At 50.8% G+C, this 24,467-nt stretch overlaps 1 protein-coding gene and 1 pseudogene across 2 annotated transcripts in view; one reads left to right on the plus strand and one right to left on the minus strand.

Moving 5' to 3' along the window:
* Positions 1-1,422: 1,422 nt before the first annotated feature.
* LOC117200606 (translation initiation factor IF-2-like) lies at positions 1,423-7,382 on the minus strand (annotated as a pseudogene).
* Positions 7,383-7,512: 130 nt separating this feature from the next.
* TWIST2 (twist family bHLH transcription factor 2) overlaps positions 7,513-24,467 on the plus strand; it is a 50,103-nt gene continuing 33,148 nt past the window's right edge. The window contains exons 1-2 of one of the 2 annotated variants that reach the window (XM_033424040.2): positions 7,513-8,199; positions 16,559-17,845. In XM_033424040.2, the coding sequence (XP_033279931.1) occupies positions 7,682-8,164 (483 nt within the window). In that variant the 5' untranslated portion in view covers positions 7,513-7,681 and the 3' untranslated portion in view covers positions 8,165-8,199; positions 16,559-17,845. Of the gene's footprint in view, positions 8,200-16,558; positions 17,846-24,467 lie in introns of those variants that run through there. The other variant, XM_004262539.3, reaches the window with a different exon arrangement.

The raw sequence follows: 24,467 nt of genomic DNA on the forward strand, positions 1-24,467 counted from the left end.
TCTCAAGACATACAACAAGGGAGTCAAGAGGGTGGCGTGGTGGTGAGGGAAGCTGGGCCACTTCTCCACTCACCCCAGAAGCAAGCACAAGACTGTTTTCTGTTTCTTGGGTTTGTTACTTGGTGTAATCAGCTCCTCCAGCACCTTCTCTCCTCCTCCTTCACCTTCCCCTCCATTGCATTGACCATTTTCCTTCACTTTGAGCATAAAGAAAACATCCAGTTATGTGAAGGTTCCCATCATGTGCATTGTTATTGATTATATACCAGAATTTTACTCGCAGAATTTAAAAAATAACAATATTCCAGATTTTTTATACGACTTTAAAAATGGAAAATGAGTAAAAACATTTTCTTCCTCTTAAATTGCAAACCTCTGTACAGCCAAAATATGAGGGAGTGTGACCCCAGCTGCTCAGCCACGAGTTAGCAGGTCACGGGTGTCAGAATGGATCCAGGGTATAGGAGTCCCACCCAAAAGATGTACCACATACCAACAAAATATTTCCTGTGTGACCCAGGGAAATAAAGGTGACACTTTCATCCTTTGATACTAGTGTTCATTAACTTTTCCTCCGGGGGGGAAAAAGTATCCATCAAAAAACTAAAATAAAGCTAGTTTCCCTTTATATTCAGAGTTCAGACAGCGTCTCCTCGGAGTTGGGTGTGAGGCCCTTTTTGAAGAGGGGTAAGGAAAAGTCAGCAGGGCTGAAGAGGCAAAAAGCAGAATCGGAGGGAGAAGCCTGGAGCCAGCAGGCCTCACGCCCGCCACCGGCTTCCAGCTCGAGGGAGCCCAGCGTCCTCCCCGGCACTTTCACCCGTGAGGAGGGGAAACTGAGGTGCACCTGGGTTGTTACTTATCCATCTTCCCTAAAGTAGGAGATGAAGAAATGAAGTAGGAAAATGGAGTCAAGCCAAATAATTAAAAACCTGCTAAGAAATGTGTAGCCTGGAGAAGTTACATCTCACCCCTTACCCCTACGTAAACACCCACACACATGACACACAGACACACACACACACACACACACTCACTCACACATACACACTCACACACACACTCTCACTCACACACTCACTCACACACACACAACACACACACTCACACATACACACTCACACACACTCACTCACACACACATTCTCACTCACATACACACTCACACATACACACACTCACACATACACACTCACACACACACTCACACACATTTTCTCTTTAAACAAGGACAGCCAATTGTTCTGTGTCCCGGTCACCTGGGAGAGCTCTGCGCCCACTTCCCCACCGCTCTGGTGACGTCTATAAAAGACGTCTGGTGACGTCTATAAAAGAGAAACTTGCCACACACCCTGAAGTGTTTCCCCCAGGAGACTTCTCTGATGAGCTTTTATACTTAAGACATAACCAGAGTTTTAACACACGCACGTTTAATTCCAAATTTATTCTTTGAAACATTTGAGGTCAGATCTGTATGTTTATTTAGATAAGCGTTCAGGACTTTTTCAGTCGAATTTTCAACTTGTGCAATTAAAGTTTTCTGAAGAACATTTTAAAACATGTATACAGTTTTAATTTAAGATCTGCTAAAGCTCAAAAGTGTCACGTGGAAGAGAGACCATAATTTCTAATTATAAAGTATTGGGGAACGATACAGTCACATGACCTTTCCAGGAAAATTTATGACCAGGCCACAACAGGACAGGGGCTTTATGAGGGGTCAGGGCACGTGTGGTCACCGAGGCTCCCCTGCACATTACTTAGACAGATTAAAGAAAAACCCACTCCCCAGGTTCTGGAAGTACCCAGCCCGGCCCTGGTCTTTCCAAAACGCCACAACGTGTCTAAGTGTGACACGAAGCTTAAGTTCCCCAACCCGGATATCAGTTTCTGAAAACAGAACCTAGACCTTGTCGTGTTAGGGGAACCTCACGAAACTTTCACTCCAAGCCATTCTTTCACAGAGGGGAAACTGAGTCCCGCTGAGACGAAGGGACTAACCCAAGCTCATCCTCTGGTCGGCGACGGAGCACTGAATCCTGATTCCTCCTCATTTCCTGTTTTTTCTCTGCTCCTGCACAGACTGGATGTGGTTGGGTTTTACCTTTTTTTCTTACGAGATGGAGCAGTGTTTAAATTGCATGTCTTCCTGTTCCCAACCGGTAAACCTAAAAGTGAAAATATAACTAGATACAGCAAGAGGAAAAATGGATGAATGCAACCTCCCCAGCTGGCTGTCACTTTCCAACTTCTCTCAAAGTAAAAGTGGGTCATCACATCTTTCCTTAGAACTCTCCTTCGGTTCCCATTGCCTTCAGAAGGAAATCCAAACCCTGTAATTGGTCCTGTGAGAGCCTGGCTCCAACATCCCTCCCAGGTGCCACCACAACGTACACGCCTTGCTCGTGGGCCCAGCCTCTCTTCCAGGCGGGACCTCCCCAATCTCAGGGCCCCCCAGGCCTCCAGCTACATGGTGGAAGTCCAGCCAGTCAGGGTTCCATGCTTACCTTCTCTGCTGGAGCAACGGGAGAAAACTTGTTTAATTAGTGCTGCCATCCCAGGATAATATGACACTGAAGTGTCACGCCGGTCATCCTCAGGCACAAGGGGGGGGGGGGCGCTTGTACTAAGACAGAGTGAGGCTCACACACAGAGGGAAGCAGAGCTGCAGGGTGGACGGGAAAAGAGAGACACAGCGTCACCGAAACTCCTGGATCCAGCTAAGCCTGAAGCCAGCCAGAGCCTGAGCTTCCAAAGTAGTGAAGAAATTCCTTTTCTGTTAAACATGTACAGATTGTGTTTGTATCATCAGTAACCAAGAGAGTGCTGGCCACGGATCCCCTGAGCTCCCAGGTGCAGGGACCACCCATTGTGGGGACACCCATGACTCTTTCACCCCGTGGAGCTTGACACATTCTCATCTCTCCTGGTAGACTTGCTCCCCCTTTGCTGGTGTCTTCCCCAGCACCCCAGACCTCAGCCCGGGTCCAGCACACTCCACTACACCCCTCAACGTGCTGCATTGCGAAGTCTCTGCTGCCTGGCTCCTACCCCACTTCTTAGCGTGGCATGAACCGCACAGTCAGTGATCATGAACCGGCCTGCACTAATACTCTTCTGTCTTCCATCAATTCCTCCCTCCAGTGTACAATAAAATGCGTGTTTTTATCAGAGTGTAACCATAAGTCCTCTTATCTCTCCACCCATCAGAGTCAACAGGATCTGCTGGGCTCCACTGGAAAGTGCAAAGTTTGAAGAGCCGTGGGGGAGGGAAGGAGAGGGCAGAAGATGTGACAGATTTTAAGATTAAAAACAAACACGACAGGACGGTGAGAACTTAAAGGAACTATCTGAAAGGGGTGGGGGGCCGGGGAGAGAAAACAAGCCTTCCTGAGTCATGAATTCAAGTCAGGCTAAGTTAAATCCAGCTACTCCTAGAACCACAGTGGATGGCAGCCTCTCCCAGTCCACCGTGGTGGGAAGCTCCCGGGCAGTAATACGATCCCAGCAGGACCAGGAGTCCCTGAAAGCTTCCTTGCTCTCTGGTGTAAAACGATGCACCGCGTTTATCTTGTACACGTCTTGCCCCAGACCTTAAGTCAGCCATTTCTTCAAGGAGAGGCCACCATATGGACACCAGGGGTGCTCACTGACCCTGGGTCACTCAAGGCGTCTGTGCTTTTCCGACGGTCAGGGTCAAGAAATACATTGTTTAAGAGGAAATACATTATGAGCTCATACTGATATTTCCAACAAATTTAGAAAGCCATGCTCTTACCTAACTTCTTTCATTTTATATTTGTATCTCTTTTCTTTTAGGGTGGAAATCTCGATTCCCAAAGATGTAAACATAATAACTTGCTTTAGCTCACAGTTTCAGAATGACAGCAGCAATACTGTTACTAGAAATATGAATACTGAAAACAGATTAAGCCTTTATGCGGTTTTTTTCTCTCTCCTTTACAGTCTATCCCTCTAGGGATGGATAGAGTCAAATCACAGCGTTTAAAGTGATCTTAAATTATTTCTGTCTGCATGGTTAAGCCACAAAGATGATACAAAATTAGGTACATCTGCCTGATTTTGCTTTTGACTTTTTAGGGTTTTCTACTTTTTTCTCATTTTGGTTTAATTTTTAAATAATTATGTGAAACATTTATATGGTTTCAAAGTCAAATCTACATAACAAGTTTTATGCAGAGGAGCCTGGCTTCTGTCCCAGACCCCTACACCTTGTTCTCTCTCTCCCATTCTTTTTAGGCCAGGGTTGATCTTTCTGGTGTTGTTTCTATTTATTTTTCATTCTTATTTTTTAAAATTTATTTATTTATTTTTGGCTGTGCTGGGTCTTCATTGCTGCGCGCAGGCTTTCTCTCGTTGCGGCGAGCAGGGGCTACTCTTTGTTGTGGTGCGTGGGCTTCTTGTTGCGGTGGCTTCTCTTGCTGCGGAGCACGGGCTCTAGAGGTGCGCAGGCTTCAGTAGTTGTGGCTCACAGGCTCTAGAGCACAGACTCAGTAGTTGTGGCGCATGGGCTTAGTTGCTCCACGGCATGTGGGATCTTCCCAGCCCAGGGCTCGAACCTGTGTCCCCTGCATTGGCAGGAGGATTCTTAACCACTGTGCCACCAGGGAAGCCCTCTGGTGTTGTTTTTAAACTGAAATTAGGTATACATTCCATGTGAAAAAAAATCATAGCCTGAGTTTGTTGCTGATTTGATCTTAAAGGCATTAATAAATGTGCGGCCAAGGCCCACGTTATTCCCACATTACAAGTGAGAGATGTCAAGAAAACAAGGCACCCTGGGAAGAGCCCTAGTGTTCATCTTCTACACTACGGTCCACAGTCGGGGTGTCTCAGAGTTCTTTTGCAGAGAACAGGGCCCACACTGGCTAGTTTATGCAGGAAACAACTTATTAGGGAATATGACAGAATTGCAGTGGAGCTGATAAACAGACTCTAGACAGGGCTTTGGGGACCGGCTTGCAAACCATACTGCAGACCTGGAGCCACTGCCTCACTGTACCAGGAAAACAGTGATTCCAGAACCAGCCTGGAGTCAAGGAGCTACCGCTACTGCCACACTCCCAGCTTGCTGAATTCCACTCCAGAAAAGGGTTGCTTTTCCCCCTGCCTCTAGATGTGAGCAGACACTGCACTTCCAGGAGCAGCCGAACATCTCCACCCCAGGACTGCATCTTGCAGACCAGGGCTGCCAGAGTTGGAGGGAGGTCCTCTGTAGCTTTTCAACTCCTGCAATGCGGGAAGGATCTGTAGGAGAAGGACGGAAAGGACCGTGGAGCACCCGTCCACCACGTACAACTGCACACACTGCAGGAACCATCCTTTCAAGCCTTGTCGTGGTAACATTAGACGCGCGAGGCAAGGGTCTGACTGTTATAACGAGGGCTTGTCCTATGCCCTCTTGAGCGATTTTTCAAAGGGAAATTTCTAAAAGGGATTTTCCTACAGGAGAATCATACCTGTAGGTGATCTGTGCCTTGGATATCAGGTGTTCGCCCCTTGTAAACCCAGCTCCTCCCTATTGCTGTGGCTTAGGGAGGTGATCGGCTCTTAGACGGGACTTCCAGAAATCGTTCTCATGCCCGTGGGCAGCAGGGCAGACAGAGTGGGGTGGTGCACCCTACAAGGCAGGCTCCTCTCCTCCTTACACGCTCGCTCTCTGGGCTCATGGGCAGGGGGAGGGGGGAGGGACGTCTCTGGGCTTATGTAAGCTGGGCGGGAAACGGGGGTCTGGGCCCTCGGTCTCCGCGAACTGAGCGACGCACGGAGTTGAAGGGCAGCAAGTCGCTGCGGTTCCCATACGGCGCAGGCCCTTTAGACGCGCAAAGCCTCGGGAAGGCTGGGCCCCAGCGAGGCCAGGACGCTCCCCACGCCCCTCTCACTCTCTCTTTTGTTCCTTAAGTTTTAATTTTAGATTTTTAAAGAGACATGGAAAGCTATTTTGCTGCGCTGGATAGTCTGAGCGCCATACCAGAGCTGGAGAAGGAGGTGGTCAGGCGCGGCGGGTTGGGCGCGGCGACTCCTAGGACCCCGTAGTCTCAGAATCCTGTAGTTTTCAGATCGTGAAGCCCGCGGGTGGGGAAGAAACTGCAAACCAGCAGCGCTCTGACGCAGCCACATTGTGCGCGGGCCTCTCCCCCCCAGCTCTGTCTCCCATCGCTAACTGCGGGGGTGGGAAACGTCCCCCTGGGCCGCCCGGGCCGCACACGCAGCCGCTCGCCCTCGGGTTTCCTAACGCGGTGGGCGCGGCCCGGCCCCGCGGAGCAGCCGAGGCCCAGCCACGCCGGCCCCGAGTTCAACTGCAGTAAAAGGGCCCAGCCCGCCCTTGATCACGCGGCTCGCCTGACAGCCCCGCTCAGGCCCGGGTCTAATTGAGCCCGGGTCACCTGGGAATAGGTTCAAAGGCATCCAGGCCGTAAACCACCTCCAGGCCCCGAGCCAGAACGGCCTGGCGAACAAAGAGCCCCCGAACCAGTTCAAACGCGCCCGCGCTCGGCGTCCAGATGGCGCGGGGCCGACGTCCCCGGTGTCGCCCGCCGAGGCCGAGCCCCCGCTCTGCGGCCGCCCGGGCTGCCCCGCGGGCGCCCAGCGCAGGGGAGGCCGCGCGGCTCCCCAGACCGCCCTCTGTCAACAGCCGATTTGCGAAGGAGAGAGTGGGCCCCGAGGCTGGGGCCCTGCACCGCGGCCTAGCGGGCGCCCCCGCCCCGCTCCCGCACCCCCGGCGGGGGCCAGGCAGGTGGGTGCGGTGGGCGCCGGGCGCTCCCGCGGAGGCTCGCGGTGGCGCTGAGGTTTTAACGCACTTAGAAGGACGGCCTGCTGAGGCCGTCGGGGCCGGGGCTCCCCAGCAAGTTGGGGTGAGAAACTCCCCCATACAACTGCTGGGCAGAGCAGGCCGCGTCTCCACGGATCCCCGCGTCGCGTGCGTGGAGAGCGGCGTCTCCAAGGGCACCCGCGTGTCCGCACGCCCGCTGTCTGGGCGCCGGGGCTACTGGCCCCCGCACGTCCCCCACCCCTGGCCGAACGTGCGGGCCACGGCGCGAACTCGCTGTGCGCCCCGGAGCAAGCAAGGCGCACACTGGCCCGGTCGCCCCCGGGGTCTCCCCGCCGCGTCCTCACCTCCTGGGAGCGCATCCAGGGTAGGACTCGCCACCCGCACCCCTCGCGGCGCGGGAGAGACCCCGCAGCCCTGCGGGTCTCGATCTCCAGTTAAGGAGCAGACAAAGCCGGGTCGGCTGAGCCCAGGGCGCGGCGCGGCCGGAGAGCGGTCAGAGCCCGGGATGGAGGCGCGGGCGGCGCGCGAGGGCCCGGCACTCGCGGGTGCCCGCCGCGGCCGGGGCCTAAGGGGGAGGCAAAACTGAAAGTGCCGCGCCGGGGGGCGGGGGCGGCCAGCAAAGGCCCCAGAACTTGCCCTGCCCCCGGGCGCGGCGGCCAATCAGCGCGCCGCCCTCGCTCCTGACAACTATTTAGCAACCCAGCCCGGCTAGGGTTTCCAAAAAAGTTAGAATAACTTCCTCTCCCGGAGACCTCGGTTTTGCACAAGCCGGCCTTGAAATCAGAGCCTTTCGAGCAGCTCGGAGAGCGTGTGCTCGGCGACCGCGGGCTTGGCCAGCGGCGCGCGCTCGGCGCCCGGCGCCCCCAGCCCCACGCGCGCCGGGCGGGCGCCATGGAGGAGGGCTCCAGCTCGCCCGTGTCCCCCGTGGACAGCCTGGGCACCAGCGAGGAGGAGCTCGAGCGGCAGCCCAAGCGTTTCGGCCGGAAACGGCGCTACAGCAAGAAGTCGAGCGAAGATGGCAGCCCGACCCCCGGCAAGCGCGGCAAGAAGGGCAGCCCGAGCGCGCAGTCCTTCGAGGAGCTGCAGAGCCAGCGCATCCTGGCCAACGTGCGCGAGCGCCAACGCACCCAGTCGCTCAACGAGGCCTTCGCTGCGCTGCGCAAGATCATCCCCACGCTGCCCTCGGACAAGCTCAGCAAGATCCAGACGCTCAAGCTGGCCGCCAGGTACATAGACTTCCTCTACCAGGTCCTGCAGAGCGACGAGATGGACAATAAGATGACCAGCTGCAGCTACGTGGCCCACGAGCGCCTCAGCTACGCTTTCTCCGTGTGGCGCATGGAGGGCGCGTGGTCCATGTCCGCCTCCCACTAGCGCCGCGCCACCCACGTCCGGACCGGCGCGCCAGGGTAGGTGCTGCGCGCGCGACGGGCGCCCTCCTCAGCGGGCGGGCCGCGGCGGCGAGGATGGGGTGCGCTTTTCCTTCTAGCGACAGACGGGGGTCCATCGGGAAGCTTCCAGGTGCCGGGGCACCCTTGTGGTTTTGTGCAAGCTCCCAGGCAGGGTGTCAGTCGGGAACGTGCCGACTGGTGACAGTGGTATTTTCCGTCCTTGCTTCTGTGGAGGTGGGGGCCTGTGGGTGAGTGTCGGGGGAGTGGGCATCAGAAGAACTACCCGGAGCCGGCCGGGGCAGAGATCTGGGGACCAGCTTACCCACTGCGTCCCTCGGAGCGGAGGCCGCCCGGGAAGCTGCCTGGGCCGGGCCGGGCCGTGCCAGGCTGTGGCTTCGCCCCGTTCCCGGGGAGTGGCAGAGCGCGCTCGTCGTGCGGACACCCAGTTCTCCTCGACTGCTCTTGCAGGGTGTCCCGGCCCGCGCCTAGGGGACCCGGCCGTCGGCGACGTGGCCCGCCCGGTGGGCGCAGAGGTGTGGACCGGCGGCGCCTGGGTTCGCCTGGGGAAGGCGGGAGGACGCTGCCCTTTGCTGGCGGCTCCGGGGGCCAGTGCAGCCCGAAAGCCGGGGACCATCCGCGCCCCGAGCGCGGAGGACAGGGCCGAGGCTGAGGCGCGGAGACCGGAGCGCGGACACCGCCGCTGGGAACCCCGGCTGCCCGCAGGCAGGTGGAGTGGACCTCGGAGCTGGGAGCCTCTGGCCCCAGCCTTGAACCTCGAGAGTCTGGGAGGGGGCTCTAGCCGCGCTGCGACCGAGCGTTCGGCCCTGCAGGAGAGCGCGAGGGGTCCAGGCTGGGAAACAGGTTTGCAGGGAAAGGGAGGCGGTGCGACAGGGCCCGGCGCCGGAGAAGGCAAAGGGACACGGCTGCCGAGAGCACTGGAAGTTCTGGATTCCTCTAGTAGAGCGCTCAGGGCGTCCTGCACCGGCCCCTTTTCACCAGACACCTTAGAAGCCCCTTAGACAATGTCTAACTGCGGAGATGCTGTCCTGTCCTTTCCAGAAGGCTCTGTGACCATGCCTCTCTCAGACGATGGAGTGAAGGGTGCAGGATTTTTGGTGGAGAGAGAGCCGGGTTAAAAATCCTTCGTACTTGGTATGTTTTAGTTTCTCGCTCATCGTGCAGTGTTTTTATTCACGTCTCCACTTCACACAGAAGGAATTTAGATTAATCAAGAGCGTGCAGCCGCCCATTCTCCCAAGCATATCCATTTCTTTCCTGTGTGTTTTATAATATCTGCAAATGCTTTTGCTGTGGCTCCAAAAGGCTGACCTAGCACAGGTGGATTTTATTTTATTTTTTTAGTTTTTATTTCTGTGCCACTGAAAATTCTTTTGGTGAAATAGGCCCCTAAGACAATAATCATTTTATAGGCTTTTTAAAAAGAATTTTTAGCAGAGAATAACTTACGGGGATCTTCTCCTATCTTTGTCAAAAGCAGATGGAAAGTGTCTCAATCACATATTTCCCTAGGAAAGAAAGCTTGGATTGGCCGAGTACTACAATGCTACAGTGGGATAATACATTAATTCTGGTTTTTGCTGCCTAAATTATGAGCTTCCATTAGTTAATTCCATTTACCCTTTCTACCACCATAGTTTATAGCACATCTGAAATAAGAACAAACAGATGAGGAACGTCGTCTTTTTAAAACGTACACATATATAGCTTTGTTCAAGGAAAAAGTCAACAGAATTATCATTAAGACTTCCCTCCAGAAAATTATTGAAAACAAAAGCAAGAGGTATTACCTTAATGCAGGAATTTCGTAGGATCTTTTGAAATTTATTTGAAAAGAATCGCATTCCTAAAACAGAGAATCAGACATAGAGCACAGTTCACATTATATAAAAATAAAAGGTATTACTTATAATGAATAAATGAAAAGCATTAAGAGTTTTCTTGGGAAAAAAAGTCCCTGACATGTAAGAGATAAACACATTCAGCTGGAGAGCAAATGATCTCCACGGGGCCCATTTATTTATATTTTTCTGTACTTGAATATAACTGACTAGGTCTGATAAACCAGTTTCCTTAGGTGGGTAGATACCCACTCTGTACAGAGAAGGAGGGAAATGTGAAAATCTTTGACCCCCTGATGATCCTGGACGCACCTTGTTTTTACTTATCAGGCATGTTCGACAAGCTTTTGCATTCTTTCTGTTTTGAAGCTGCTAGTCTGTATGAGTATAAATACAGTCATAATTGGTTTGATTTCCTGAAAATGTTGCTCCATGGCATTTGTTATTTATTTGTAACATTTTTAAGACGCATTGGGTCTATGTATTAGTAAGGAATTTCTAGATCTTTCCATAAATTGCATGTGATTTTAGTGTCTATTGAGCGATATGAGAAAAGCTGTGTCTAGTTGAGCAGCAGCCACATGAGATGCCGAAATCGCCCCTTTATATAAAGAGAAACACAGGAAGGATCAGAATACTGCTGGCGCTAATGTGGATCCTGACTCTTTCCTTTGGCCTGGTATTTAAAAATACAAATACACAATGAATCAGGTGTCTTTGGACAGTCAGCGGGGTTCATCTAATCTGAACATCTCCAAAGGAGTTTTCAGTTTTCTCGTTAAATGCCTGAGTCTCCGGTGCAGGGTTGGCGGGGCACCTGGCTGGGAGGGTGTGGGGAGGTGATGATTACTTATCAGATATTTTTCGTGTTCTCTGCTTTGTGGTTAAAGAAGATATCTAACTTCTGCAATCTGCAAAGATTTTCAGTAGGTTCCCACCCTCAAAATACTACTTATTTTTCCCTAAGCACTTTTAGTTACTTTGGAGAACAGAGTAGGACCCTGTAACCATCTGATGTGTATAAGCCTTTTCCTCTCTCCTGAAAATCGACTTTTTGGAGGTGTTCGTTAATGGCTAAATTCAGAATGCTTGCTGGTCGTGAAAGAAAATGAATCCCTATGGTGAATGGAAATGCAGAATCCTAGGAGAGCTTTTGGTTGGTCAGGGGAAGAAGTAGAATGAATGGCCCAGCTACTTGAAATATAAATAATGTTTTGTTATAAAATGCCCACTGAAAAGATCTGATGTAGATAGAGGCTGACCTCTGTTACGTGGGTATTGTTTCCTTAAACATTTGTAGTTACTCTAAATCTTGCAGGAAGCAGGTCTTGCTACCCATCTGGCCAGAGTGGGAGCCGGAGGCTTGGGACTTGGAGAGTGGCTGTTTGAGGTCATTTGAAATGTAGTACTTTACTGAGGTTTTCTGAAAGCTGTACTATTTTCGGACAAGTCTTGAACCTGAAAGAGTTGAGTTTTCATCCTCCTTGCTTCACTGTATTTTGGATAGACGGCACAGAGGCCAGATTCCTTTCGCCTGGTGAAAAGATCATAAAGTAAACTCCTTCTGAGCAGATCACTATAACTCATAACTGTAGTTTAAATCTGGGCTTTTAAAAAAAACAAATATTTTAATAAGCCAGTTTTAAAGGCTGAACTTTTATGACAGTTTTTAAGCTTAGTATTTATATTAATCTATTCTCATTGGTGTCTTTAAAAACCCTGTGAATGTATGCTGGAAAGTCTGTTTATGTTTGTGTCTTGTCCTGGGAAAGGATAAATGTGCTGCAAGAAGCAAACCAAATACAAAGCTTTCTGCTAGCAAAGAATTCACGGACGAGGCAATAAAATTCAAAGAAGAGATGAATGCGTTAGTGTAGCCAAGAAGCAAAGCCATAAAGAAGACACAGAATCTAAGAGCTACAGACATGGATGCATTGAAAGGTAAAGCCAAGATGAAACACTAAAAGCAGAAAATGCTTAAAAACAGATTTCACATGGTCACCTGCGTCTACACATGTGATAAAACTGTATAGAATGAAACACTCACACACACACACACACACACACGGGTGCGTGTAAAACTGGCGACATCTGAATAAGGTCTGGAGAGTGTATCAATGTGAGTTTCCTGGTTGTGATATTGTATTATAGTTTCTTGAGGTGTTACCACTGGGGGAACCCGAGTGAAGAGTGTAAGGGAATCTCTGTGTACTGTTCCTTACAACTTCCTGTGACTCTGCCATTATCTCAAAATAAAAAGTTTGAAAGAAAAGATATTCCACAGGAATTTTAAGAGTTTCTGTATTCAAATGAGCAAATTATATAAGGAATGACTATGCCTATCTCAGAGTAATAAACCCAAAAAAAGGTGCTTTGAGCAAAAATCCATGTTTTTCCCAGATATCATTTGCATTACTGCACTTTTCAGAATATTAGGAATTTCTCATTTTTGCAAAATATATAATGAATTAGAAGTGGTCCCTTTTAATTCTAAAACAAAGAGTAGAATCCCAGAAATCTAGAGGAGAAATACCAATCAATACATTTATCCCTTTGCTAATAACGAGTATATTTTTCAAAGGAATTTCAGGAAATATTCACCTGAAACTGATACAACATTTGCTTTTAAGATACTAAGTCTATATTGACTTACATATCCCCCCCACACACACTATTCTGAAGCCGATGATTTATCAAAATTATTCATCCAAGAAGTGTAGAGATTGAAGTCTTAGTACACAGTTGGGGGATGGGGAGAGAGAGAGACAGAGAGACACAGAGAGAGAGAGAGAGACTGACAGAGAGATATCAAATCGTAAACTGAGGCATGGTTATTTTAAATTAATATTTGTTTGTCTTTAATAGGAACGTATTTTGTGTTTGGGTAAGTCTTTGACCGCAATTTAGTTATATTAAATGTGCCTTAATTTAATGTTTATTTTGGAGTGAGATACAGTGACATTAACGCTGCGACTTCCATGCTGATGTCAGCTAAGGCATGGTGGGATTTTTCTTCAGTGATTGCTAACAGTTGTCATGCTAAAAGGAGACTCAATCAGAAACTGGAAAAGCCAGCACGTAACTTTATTCCGACCTGAGAAATGTTTCGTGGTTACTTGAAAATAGAGTCATTTTGAGTCAAAACAATGTCTTCTGTGCTTTGAAATCTGTATTATTTTATCTGCAACTCTCTTGTTTAGAATAACATGATCCTGTGATTATGTGTAAGAGGCAACATGATTGAGAGAGCGAGGCATGGTGTCTGTGGAGGCTGTTATTGTTCAATTTCTTCCCATAATATCGTTTGCCTCTGTTATTTGATCAGGGGAAGATTTAGATGACCCAGCTTCTCGTGATGTCTCCTGTAGAATGGCAATTTGACTTCTCACATCCTAAGAGCAATGCCTCTAAAATTGGCCACATCCCTCCTTTCTTTAGACCAGAATTTCCCCATCAATTGAATGAAGGACAGGGTTGAGCCCAACGAGCTTTAAGTTATCAAAATCAGTTATTCTGAAAAATACTCCTCCTTTCTTTTTCGCTCATATTCGACCTTAAAAAGAGCCACCTGCATCTTTGGGGAGAAATGGTAAATTATGTTGTCTGCCATTAGATTCCTTTTCCTTGCTGTTTGTGACAGAGGGTTCACATTTGTTCTTCCGGACGTGCAGATCTGGTGTGTGACTGATGGGAAAGATGTGGGCAAAAACCCTAATTTTATTAACACTGCGACAGAGACCAAACAACCAACCCCAAGCCCAGGGCTGAGGTCTGTGCTGGGGTCACAGCCAGGGCCTCTCCGGAGCGTCAGGGAGAGCAGCTGAGAAGGGAAACCGGTGGTGGGTGTTCAGCCTTGTGCCTGGGAGGGGAGGTGTGGGGATCCTTTGTCCGACTCCCCATGGAGAACAAATGCCCCAAGTTTCGTTGTTCGTGCTGTTTTTCTATTGCTGCACAAATGAAACACCACACTGGCCTTTCTGTTCGGTTCTCTCTGAGTGTGTCCCTCTTCTTAGCGATTCAAGAGATTTTTGCTCCAGAGACAAGTGAGGGCTCCTTGAGGAACAGCTTGTAAAATAAACAAACTCCCTGAAAGAAAACACAGGCCAGTAGTTTCTAGTCTCTGCCTCTGCGGCCGCGGTGGATTTCTGTGTGTGTTCGACTTTGATTTAACATTCTGGAAGTCAGAATGCAAGCAGGCAGCACGTTCTTTCAATCACGAGACCTAGAAATGAACATTGAGCTGCTATTTCCTCTCATTAATCTCAGCTCTTTAAGTAGATTTGTTTGCAGGGAGTGTAGTGGGATCAGAAGTCAAAAGCCATTTGCCTTGTTTGACTTTCTGGCCCTGTGGGCGCGAAAGTGCCTGCTACCTAGTCGTCTGCTTCCGTAACTCAGACTTTTAACTCGGGAAGAGTAACAGGGAAAGCTAGCCTGCAGGGATGGGAAGACCTGTACTTACTGGGTCACTTCCGGAAGGCTGTGTACATTGAAAATCCCATTCCTAATGAGACTGCCTTGATCAGTACACAGGAGCTTATCATTTCTTTGGGAAATGCCTAAAATTACTGCAAATTGGAGAGGAAAGGAGCGGGGAAAGGGCTTTATTTTCTTTCTCGAGTTGAGAGCATCGCCACGTCTCTATTCATATAATTGGGTTTGACTGATGAACAACATCGTCACTGAAGATTAATTTTCCTGAGTTTAAATCATCCCAAATTGCCTACTACGTATATATCGGGTCGTAACTAATGAAAGTCTTAAGAATACACGTGGCCACCTTGTTGTCCTTTTTCATGATATCTGTATGCGTCGGTGGGAACCTAAGAAAGAAGATTTGATCCTTCGTGCATTTTTTCTGTCTGGTGAGCCTTTCTTCCTCAGCTCCTTCCCCGCCCGGACCCTACAACCCCGCATCCTCTCTGGCGCTCATCCTTTAGCTGAGATGTAGCATGATTAATAACGGAAGTCCACGAAAGCTTTCATATCGTAGTAAGTGATAAAGGATGAACAAAAAGCCCGTCCTCAGGCCGCGACAGCAGCACAAACAGGCGTGGGGAATAAACACCCCGTCTCAGGTTCCCTGAGTAGAGCAGGCCTGGGTGTTCTGGAAATTCAGTGCAGCTCAGTAATAGATGTGCAGCCAGACCCCCCGCCCCCCAAACTGTGCGCTGGGTGACGCCCTCTCCTTAGCTGGCGATCGTGACTCTTCTCTAAAAAAACTGTTCCACTGATACTAGAACAAAAGTGCCCCTAATGGATATCTGTACCCTAGAAAGCCTGGTGTGTCCTGTTTTGTTGAGTTTTCTTGTGCAAAATGACCTGCTTCAACCACCTAGAACTGCATGAAACCATGGGGTGACTCCGCCGGCGGGCGCTTCCGGGCTGATCGTTCGCGGTGTCCGTGCTGGGGCTGCACGGGATCTCCACGCACACCCCTCTTGTGGAAAGAGTCCGCACAGTCAAGTATTTTAAGGGCAGAATTAACTCAAGGCTATTTTGCCGGATGTTAAATTATTGCCGCTTCCGGAACTCTCTTTTAGACGATTTTTTGAGGATAGAGATTTTCTTTTAATTAAACAATAAGCAAAAAGCGTGGACTGTGATATATTCATCTGCTCGTTTCAAAGATCACTATTATGCGACATCCACTTTTGTTTTATTACATTTCAAAAATGAACGATTTCACATAATTTCATTGTTGAGTAAATTTAATCTTCTTACGCGTCTCCAGCGATTCTGGAAACATGAATCGATCATTTATGATTTATATATGACAAAGGTAACTTTTTCAGGAATGGCAAAGTAAAAGAGAAAGTGAAGGTCTGAACAGGAAAAGTGATGTGTGGAGAATTGCACACGGAATAGGGCGATTGAGGGGATCAGGGCCCCTGAATAAGGAAATGGAAGGATCAGGAGTGTGTGCGGGCGCGGACCTCCCTCTGCTGGTCCCTGGAGACCCATCGTGTCTCCCCAGGGATCCCTGAGAAACCTAGAAGACAGGGGTTTATCAGAACAAACACCCTCCCGGCCTTCCCAGAAAAGGGACACTTCGTAAAATCCAGTAGGGCTGCCTCACCGCTGCTGTGATGATGCCCCAGGCGGGAGGCCACGGGGCCGCATGACCTAACAAGGACCTGCAGAGCCTTCACCTGCCACCTGCCCCGGGGCATCAGCGTCACCCCGAGAGGGCCATCCCAGACGTCCCAGAGGTGGCGCCCGACTTGCAGGACCCCACCAGAGGCAGCGGGTGCCCCAGGTACCAGAGAAAGCAGAGGTCCCTGAGAGCGCGGTGGCTGAGCGAACACCCTGCATAGGCGAGGGGAGCCCAGGAGGCGGGTGCTCAGCTGGGCCTGACTGGCCTCGGAGCTGCTGCTGATCTGCCCTCAGGTCACGCGGACGAACGGCTGAGTGTCAGCCAGCGTGGCTCAGCCTTTGCCAGGGTTAACGAGAAGACGTGGGAACTCAGCACTGGTTTCCTCCTCCTGTAGATAACCCCACTGTCAAATTTCACTTTGAAGCTTTCGCTCGTCCAAAGACAGCAGACTTCCAGGAGATGACACCCGCCCACCACTGAGGTTCACAGGGGAAACAGAACGCGCCTGGCTTTGCTGAGAGAAGCCAACTCACCACGCTGGCCATCTTGGGAAGCATCCTTCTGCTGGAGCCGCCGAGTTCTCTGAATGGTGATAAAGCGTTATTTGCACGGACGACAGAGTTCATCCTCCTGGCTCGTTCCTCAGAAGCGTGTCAATGTGCAGATTTTATGAAGCAAGGTCTTGGACAGTCAGCTTGTGTTGTGTATTTTTTGAAAGTTACAGCGAGTATCATTCAATGTTAATTACATAATTTCACTTTTGCTAACCAGAAAGAGGCAAAGGGGAAGTGAGGACACAAAGAGCAAAGCTGGTGTGTTTCTGGCTCCTGGCACCCACCGTGCTCCCTCCTGCGTGACTCTTCACAATGTGAATTCTGGAGGTTTTAAATGTTCACGACTACATGTGGTCAACGAGCCTCTCCCCAATGGATTTTGCTCTTCAGTGAAATCACCGTTTCCAGAACAAATCATATGCAGTTCTTTCCCTTAGTGAATTTCCCTGACATGGTATTTTTCTATTTGGAGAAATTTTAATCAGACAGAAAGCAAAGGAAGTTGCTCTTGTAGGGGCGGGCTAGGTCCCCAAGTGAATCTGTTGGGAAAAACCCATTGTCTTGGGTCCAGGGGATTGAGAATCCAAACAGGACTTTTCCTGAATTTGAACATGCAGTGGACATCAATTTCCTGCTCTCAGCCCTGCATTTTTGGGCTGAGGTGTGTCATAGCTTCGCTGGGACTCAGTTTTCCTGCCTTGCAAAATGATGGGGTAAGTTTCTCACAGTCCTGCGGTTATCAAAATTCCAAGAGCCAGTAGCACCCAGCCATTCCCTCCTGGGTATGTACACCAAAGAATTGAAAGCAGGTGTTCATACGGAAGTGCACACTCATGTTCATAACAGTGCTGTGTACAATAGCTAAAGGTGAAAACAGTACAGGTGTCCATCAGCTGAGGAAGGGGTCAGTACCGTGCGGTCTCTCCGTACAGTGGAGAACTACTCAGCCAGAGGGCGTGATGTACTGGCTCATGCTACAGCGTGGGTGAATCTTGAAAACATTACGCTGAGTTAAAGAAGTCAGACACAAAACACCAAATAGCGTCGATTCCATTGACATGAACTATCCGGAACAGGCAAAAGTAGATTCGTGGTTGCCAGGGACTGGCGGGGAGGGAGGACGGGACACAATTGCTTAATGGGTGTGGGATTTCTGTGTGGGGTGATGAAAAAGGTCTGGAACTAGATAGCGATGATGTTTGCACAACAGTGTAAAGTTCTCCTGAATTGTATACTTTAAAATGGTTAAAATGATGAATTGTGTATTCTGCCAGCAAAAAAAAAAGAAAAAAGAAAAAAAGTCCTGAGTCAGACTGTGGCCCTCTCTGGTGACTTGCTGGGATTTGGGGGTGGAGGTGTGCTGGACCTTTACCTTTTCTCCACTTTCCGGAGACGTAATCCAGCGTATCCACCTGATTCAGCGCTTATCAGATGCTTCTCGTCTAGTCAAGTTGTGTTGCCGAAAAGCATTTTCCTTTTGAAATCTCTTTCCTAATGTGTTCATAAAAAAAGTCCCTCAGACAATTCTGCTAACACACTTAGCGGCCTGTTGATTGTGTCTCTGGAAGCCTCTCCACGGTGGACTGGGGTTCCGGGGGGGAGGGGCGGGAGTGGCCCCAAGGTTCTGCACCGCCAGCCATCGACCCAACAGACAAGAACGGGGAGCATCTTCACACCTGCTGCAGGGGTGGCCCAGGAGCGTTTGGACCCATCGCGTCCAGCAATGGGCTCCCTAAAGCCCAGGGCCTGCCCACGAGTGTGCCTATCTCAGTCTGGTTCGCAGGCTCAGAGACCCTCAAAGGAGGTGCTGTGGCCACCCCGAGCTGGTGATTCCTGAGAACGGGGGCCTCTGGCCCTGCGCTGCTCTTTTGGGAAAATCCCTCTCTTTCTCCAGTGCCACCTTCTAAGGGCTGGGACCCTAGCCCAGTGCAGAGTGGGCATGTGACCAGCATGGTGGGGCCTGACCCCAGAGAGAGGGACATGGGGAAAGGGGTGGCACGCCATCATTCGGGGCCAGTTGGGTGGTTTTTTCTCCTTTGATCTTTTTTCTCTCCTTCCCCCACTGCTGAGTTAACTCCTCACCTGCTTCCTGAGCCACTGTGCCCCAGAGACCCACCAAGGGAGACGGGTGGGAGAGTGCTTCCTCCGCCGTGATTCAGTTCCACTTCTAAAAACACCATCACCTTCATGGTGTCATGCAGTCAGCACTTTGAGACACTTGCAGAAACCCCAGAGATAGTGTTGGGCTCATGGACTGTGTTTTGAGAATCAGACTGGAGGGCTCAGAAGAACACGAAGCAGGTCCGAAAGAATCTCACCAGGAGGGGTGAGTGGCTGAAAGCAAATTTGCTGCTGCAGTTCCCCCCTTCCTGGTCCTCTGTGCACCCCTCCCCCCAAAAGAAAACCACCAGGGAGGGAAGAAGAGAGGCAGACAGTTTCCCTCAAGCTGCTGAGAGAGAGAACTCAGATTGAGGCAGGAGGACAGGACCCAGGTTGCCTGCCGGCCCCCTAGTTAAGTTGTGTCGCCGCCTGACAAGAACCCGGGTCACCCCGCAAGCCAGACGCATCTTGTCCTGGGGCCCCGAGGCATCAACGCCACGTGCTTCCTCCTGCAGCTGTGAGGACGGAGCCCAGGTGCAGAGGGAACGCTCTTTGATTCACGAGTGCAGCCCAGCGCTCCTGTACCTGGGGACACTGCTCCACTCTCCGGCCACCTCTGCTCTGAGTAACTGAACCGGGGGCTCACCATATCCCCCTGGGTGCCACACACTGTGGACACTGGGCCAGCACCCGGGGTAGGGCAGTGTCATGTTGGGCGGGTGGGCTCCATCCTTCCTGCAGCTGGTTTTCATATAACCGTCCGGGTAACGGGAACTAAGTCGGCACCCTTGGGCGCACACACACAGGGTGCCCCCTCCCACCTACCCCGTCCTTCTCACTGTCCCTGCAGCCAGTCGGGTGTCACAATGTCCACCCACCCAACCTCTCCATGAAAACATCGGCCGTCAAAGCTAATAGAAAATCAGGCCTCCTGGTGAATCCTGGCGGACAAAATGAATGTCGTTTTGTCCCGTCAACGTCCACGGCTCTGTCCGGCGGGGATCACTGACACGTGTGTCCACCCCCAGCCCACTGGCTGGGGCGCAGCAGGAGCGCCGCAGAGCCTGACAGTGGACACAGAGGGGACGGAAATGACGGTGCTGATGTGAAGCCTTCGCTGCCCTGGCCCCTGCGGCTGGTCATCTGAGGAACAGCAGACACAAGTCACGAAGAAAAGGAATAACTGCAACTCAATTAAAAAATGAAACTTCCAAATACCAGAAAACTAGGATATCCAGAATTTTCAAATGAACTGCGAAGGAAATATTTACACTGTGTTTTATAATGGATCAATATTCTTATGAGACAAAGAGCCCTTAAAAATCCATAAGAGAAAAGACGATCACCCAGTAGAAAATAAGGGCAAAATATATGCACTTACAAAAGAAGAAATTCAGTTGGTTGATACACATATAAAAGTGTTGAACTTCAACAGTAGCCAAGAAATTCAAAATAAAACAGGACGATACTATTTTTTTACTAAAGTGGAAAATACATAGAGATAATGATAATTCCCATTATTGAGGAAACGGTGAGGAAGCAGGTCCTCTTGTCCCTGCCAGGGAGAAGATACATTGTAAAATCTTTCTAAAGAGGTTTTGACAGTAGGTAAAAAAAAGATTGAAGAATTGGAAATAGGCTTGGATGGAGCCAATGCACTTCTAGGAGTTATCTTTGAGTGAATCACGGTGGCCCTGCCTAGCAGCAGACACGTTCATATCAGCTTTGTTAACATGAGGGAAATGTTTAAAATGTCCTGAATGAATCGCTTGAATAAGCTGTGTGGTTTAGCCATGTTCTGGAACACTATACCGTCAGCAGATTTGGTATCGTAAGCAAATATTTAATAACGTGAGGGAAACGGTTATACAGTGGAACAGAACATATGATCCCAGGTTGAAAATTCAGAGTGTGCTTGCGTGGGTATGTTCGTCCAGAGAGAGAGAGAAAGGTAAGGACACGTGTCTCTAGACCAGAATGTTAGTGGAAAATCTTCCTTTCCTTCTTATTTTTATTGCTTTTCTTTATTTTCCAAATTTTCCGCAAATGCCATGTATCACTTAGGCAATTTGAGAAAACCAACCAGGACGCTTGAGAGGGAGGGTGGAAGGCTCCTACCAAGCATCCCTTCCTCTGGACTCTGGTTAACCCTCCTACCCCCAGGCCCACGCTGGTAAAGCAGGGCTCCTGCAAGACAGCCTTCTGCCCTCCTGCAGATCCGTCCTCGCTGGAACTTTCACTCCATGTCACAACTTTGGTTCCTACTGAAGTAACATGTGAAATATATATTTTTTGTTATCTTCTGTAATCCACCGTCACTACCCTGTCCCCTGTCCACCGTTTTCTCAGAGGGCCTTTAATCCTGGGACCATTTGATGTCTTCTTCCAGAACCCATCAACTTGGCCCAGCTGGGCTCCCTACCGGGACCCCAGGCCGGCTTCTTCTAGTGGGGGCAGGGCAGGGGGACCATGTACCTTTCTGCTTTCTGCCCTTATCTCCCGGGCAGATCGGCGTAAGCGTTAATTACAGGAATTAGCTCATCCTCTTCCCCTGTGGTCACCCCGCCCTCGGTTTGGTTTCAGCATCCTCGTTTGTCTTTCTTTTCTTCTCTGTATTTGGGGATATATGCTCTTAATCACAAACCACTTCAGATTTGTGGAAGCAAGTGGAGAAAATACAGTGAACTGACTGTCCCCGAATCCAGACTGAGAGGAACCCCAAGAGAGAAGCCTCCTTACCTTCTGGAGGCGCTTGTGCTCACCAGTCACTGGAATCCAATGTTCAGATCAGTCACCCCCCTGCTCCTGGCCTTCGGGGATGAACGGCACACGTTCAGGACTGAAGCAGAAGCTGGCGGTGCCGGTGGGTTGACGCCCCCTCCCATCCTGACCAGTCAGGTTCTCTAGAAGCCTGGACCCCGGTGGTCTGCAGCCTCACCTACTATCTGAATCACACCTGCACCTCCCAACCCAGTGTCCCTGGGCTGAGCCCCCAGCTCTGAGTCTCACGTTTCCTTTCCAGCTCTGAACCGTAATCTGATTTGCTCTGAGGCTGTCTCCTTTCACACCCTGGGCTGCGCGGATGCAGGCTTCTGGCATATTCTGGGACCACCCTTGCCAGATGGCCAAATCCTTTTCAGAAGGATGGCTGAAATGCTTGTAGGTTTCCAGCAGTGCCGGGTGGAGTGGCGCTGAGTCTCCAGGAGGGAAAGCCCCGGGCAGACACTTTCCTCCAGGCTGTCTGTCCTCTGCAGTACGCCCGTGAGCACACGGATGCAGCGAGCTGTGCTTGAATTCTCAATCCGAAACCACAGTTGCCTTTGCTGTAGAGACATAAAGAAACCAGGAGGTTAACGGCCGGGTTAGTCCCCGCCGTGGGCCTCCTGCATGAATCAGAGCCGACGGGGGAGCATGAGTGAGTCAGAGCGATGGCTTTTTGTCTTCTAGCTACGCAAATAAACAGAGCAGGAAGGCCGAGTGGGGCGCCAGGAGCACAGGGCAGGAGGCGGCGCCCCGCCCCCGACGGTCAGCCTCAGCTGGGGGAACAGGGGCGCAGGAGGTCGGAACCCGGGCCGGGGCCTAGACCAGGGGGGACCGGGGCAGGGAAGCTGGTGCCGTGGGGCACAGCCGGGCCGAGACGGGTCTGGGGGAGGCGGGTGCAGGCCTTGGCTGCTTTGCAGAGACACGGAGCCAGGGTCCCCCCTGCCTGGGGTCCACCCGCCCCTTGGTGCACCCTGCCCAGCCTGCACGGGCATAGGAGGGATCCTGTCCCACGCCCTGCGCTCGGCCCCTTCTGAAGTGCCCGTTGGGCACCTCCCCTCAAGCAGCCCCCTTCTCTGAGCTCCTGTGTGCCAAGGAAGGGGGTTTGTGAAGCCCGCCAGGTGCAGCTGGGTGGCACCAAGGTTTGGGGGTGGCTCGGAGGGGTGCCTCCCACCGCGGGCCTGGCCACGTGGTGATGTGAGGGGCCTCCTGTCTCCCCGCAGACTGGTACAGAGGGAGGAGCCACGCTGCCCCAGAGAAGCTCAGGGAGCAAAGGAAGACCAGTGAGGGTGCTCGCTGAGGCTGTGATGCGGAGTATTTAGGGGTCCCAGCACTTGGCACGTAGAGTTACTTTAATCCTGAAAATGGCCCAGCGAGGTGTGTGCCCAATGCCCAGATGGGGAAACTGAGGGGCCTTAGCTGAGGCCATCTAGCTGCAGTGGGTGGAGCCAGGAAGTGCCCGCAGGTGGCCTGTGCCTTCAGCAGGTGGTCTGAAACGTGAGACGCCCCCTCCTGTTCCTGGGATGGGTGGTCACACTGGGGATCTCTATTTCAGACGAGATGGGGACCCCCACGTGCCGTTCCCTGGGGAGAGAGCAAGGGTTGGGCCTGGATGCTGGCTGCGCACCGGTGGCATTTCCTGCGCCCCTGCCCACTGCCTGCGGGAGCCCATGCAGCTCTCTGCCAGGAGGGTGGGGGTGGGGGTGGGGGGAGGCTGATTCTGCTTCCAGCCACCCCCCACAGGTCGCCACGCCCGTGCGTTTCTGTTTCCGTGCTGTCAGGATTCAGCAAGGCAGGCTGGTCGTGATTCAGCCTGAACACAGGAGCCCCAGGTCCAGAAATGGATTCAACCCTCCCCAACCCAGGTTACCCTCCTGGGCATCAACCCACTAGGCAGGGGTGAAGCCTCTGAACTTACAGAGCCCGGGGACGAGGTGAACCTATAGACTTGTCACCGGAGCTTGTTTCGTTTGCTGTGGTATTAGAAACATGTTCCTTCTAACCCAGAGAATCCCTGCTACCTGTTTAAATGTGTGGCGTAAATAAACAAGCAGATGTCATGCTCCCTGTCAGTAGGGAAGACTCCCCACTGTCTACACAGTGCCAGCATGGATCAGATGTGCTTCCCAATAAGGGACCATTTCCTGTCACTCAGTGCCCTGCCCGGCAGGGGACGGTTGGGGCCCTTCTTCTGGGCCCATCTTAGGACAATAAACAATAAACAAAAAAAAATTTTTTGTTTATTTAATTTATCCTTTTTATTCAACTGCTTTTTAAGAGCAGTTTAATTTTCACAGCAAAATTGAGGGGGAAGTACAGAGATTTCCCACATACCGTCCGCCACCCCCACACACAGCCTCTCCCACCAGGGTGGAGCATTCGTCACAATTGATGAAACTGCACGGACACGTCATCATCCCCCAGAGTCTGTATCAGGGCTCACTGGTGTGGTACATCCTGTGGGTTTGGACAAATGTATAATGATGTGTCTCCCCCATTGTAGGGTCATACAGAATAGTTTCACTGCCCTAAAAGTCCTCTGTGCTCTGCCTTTTCATCCCTCCATCCCCCCAACCCCAGGCAACCCCTGATCTTTTTACCATTTCCATAGCTTTATCTCTTCCAGAATGTCACACAGTTGGAATCATACAGTACGGAGCTTTCTCAGATGGGCTTCTGTGTCTTGCTGATGTGTATTTAAGGTTCCCCCATGTCTTTTCAGGCCTTGATAGCTCATTTCTTTTTAGTGTTGAATAACATTCCATTGTCTGATGTGCCACGGTTTACTTATCCATTCACCTCCTGAAGGACATCTTGGTTACTTCCAAGTTTTTGGCAATTGTGAATAAAACTTGTAAAAACCTCCACGTGTGGGTTTTTGTGTGGACGTAAGTTTTCAGCTCCTTTGGGTAAATACCA

This window comes from Orcinus orca, chromosome 7 (genome assembly GCF_937001465.1).
Source record: "Orcinus orca chromosome 7, mOrcOrc1.1, whole genome shotgun sequence".
Lineage (NCBI taxonomy): Eukaryota > Metazoa > Chordata > Mammalia > Artiodactyla > Delphinidae > Orcinus > Orcinus orca.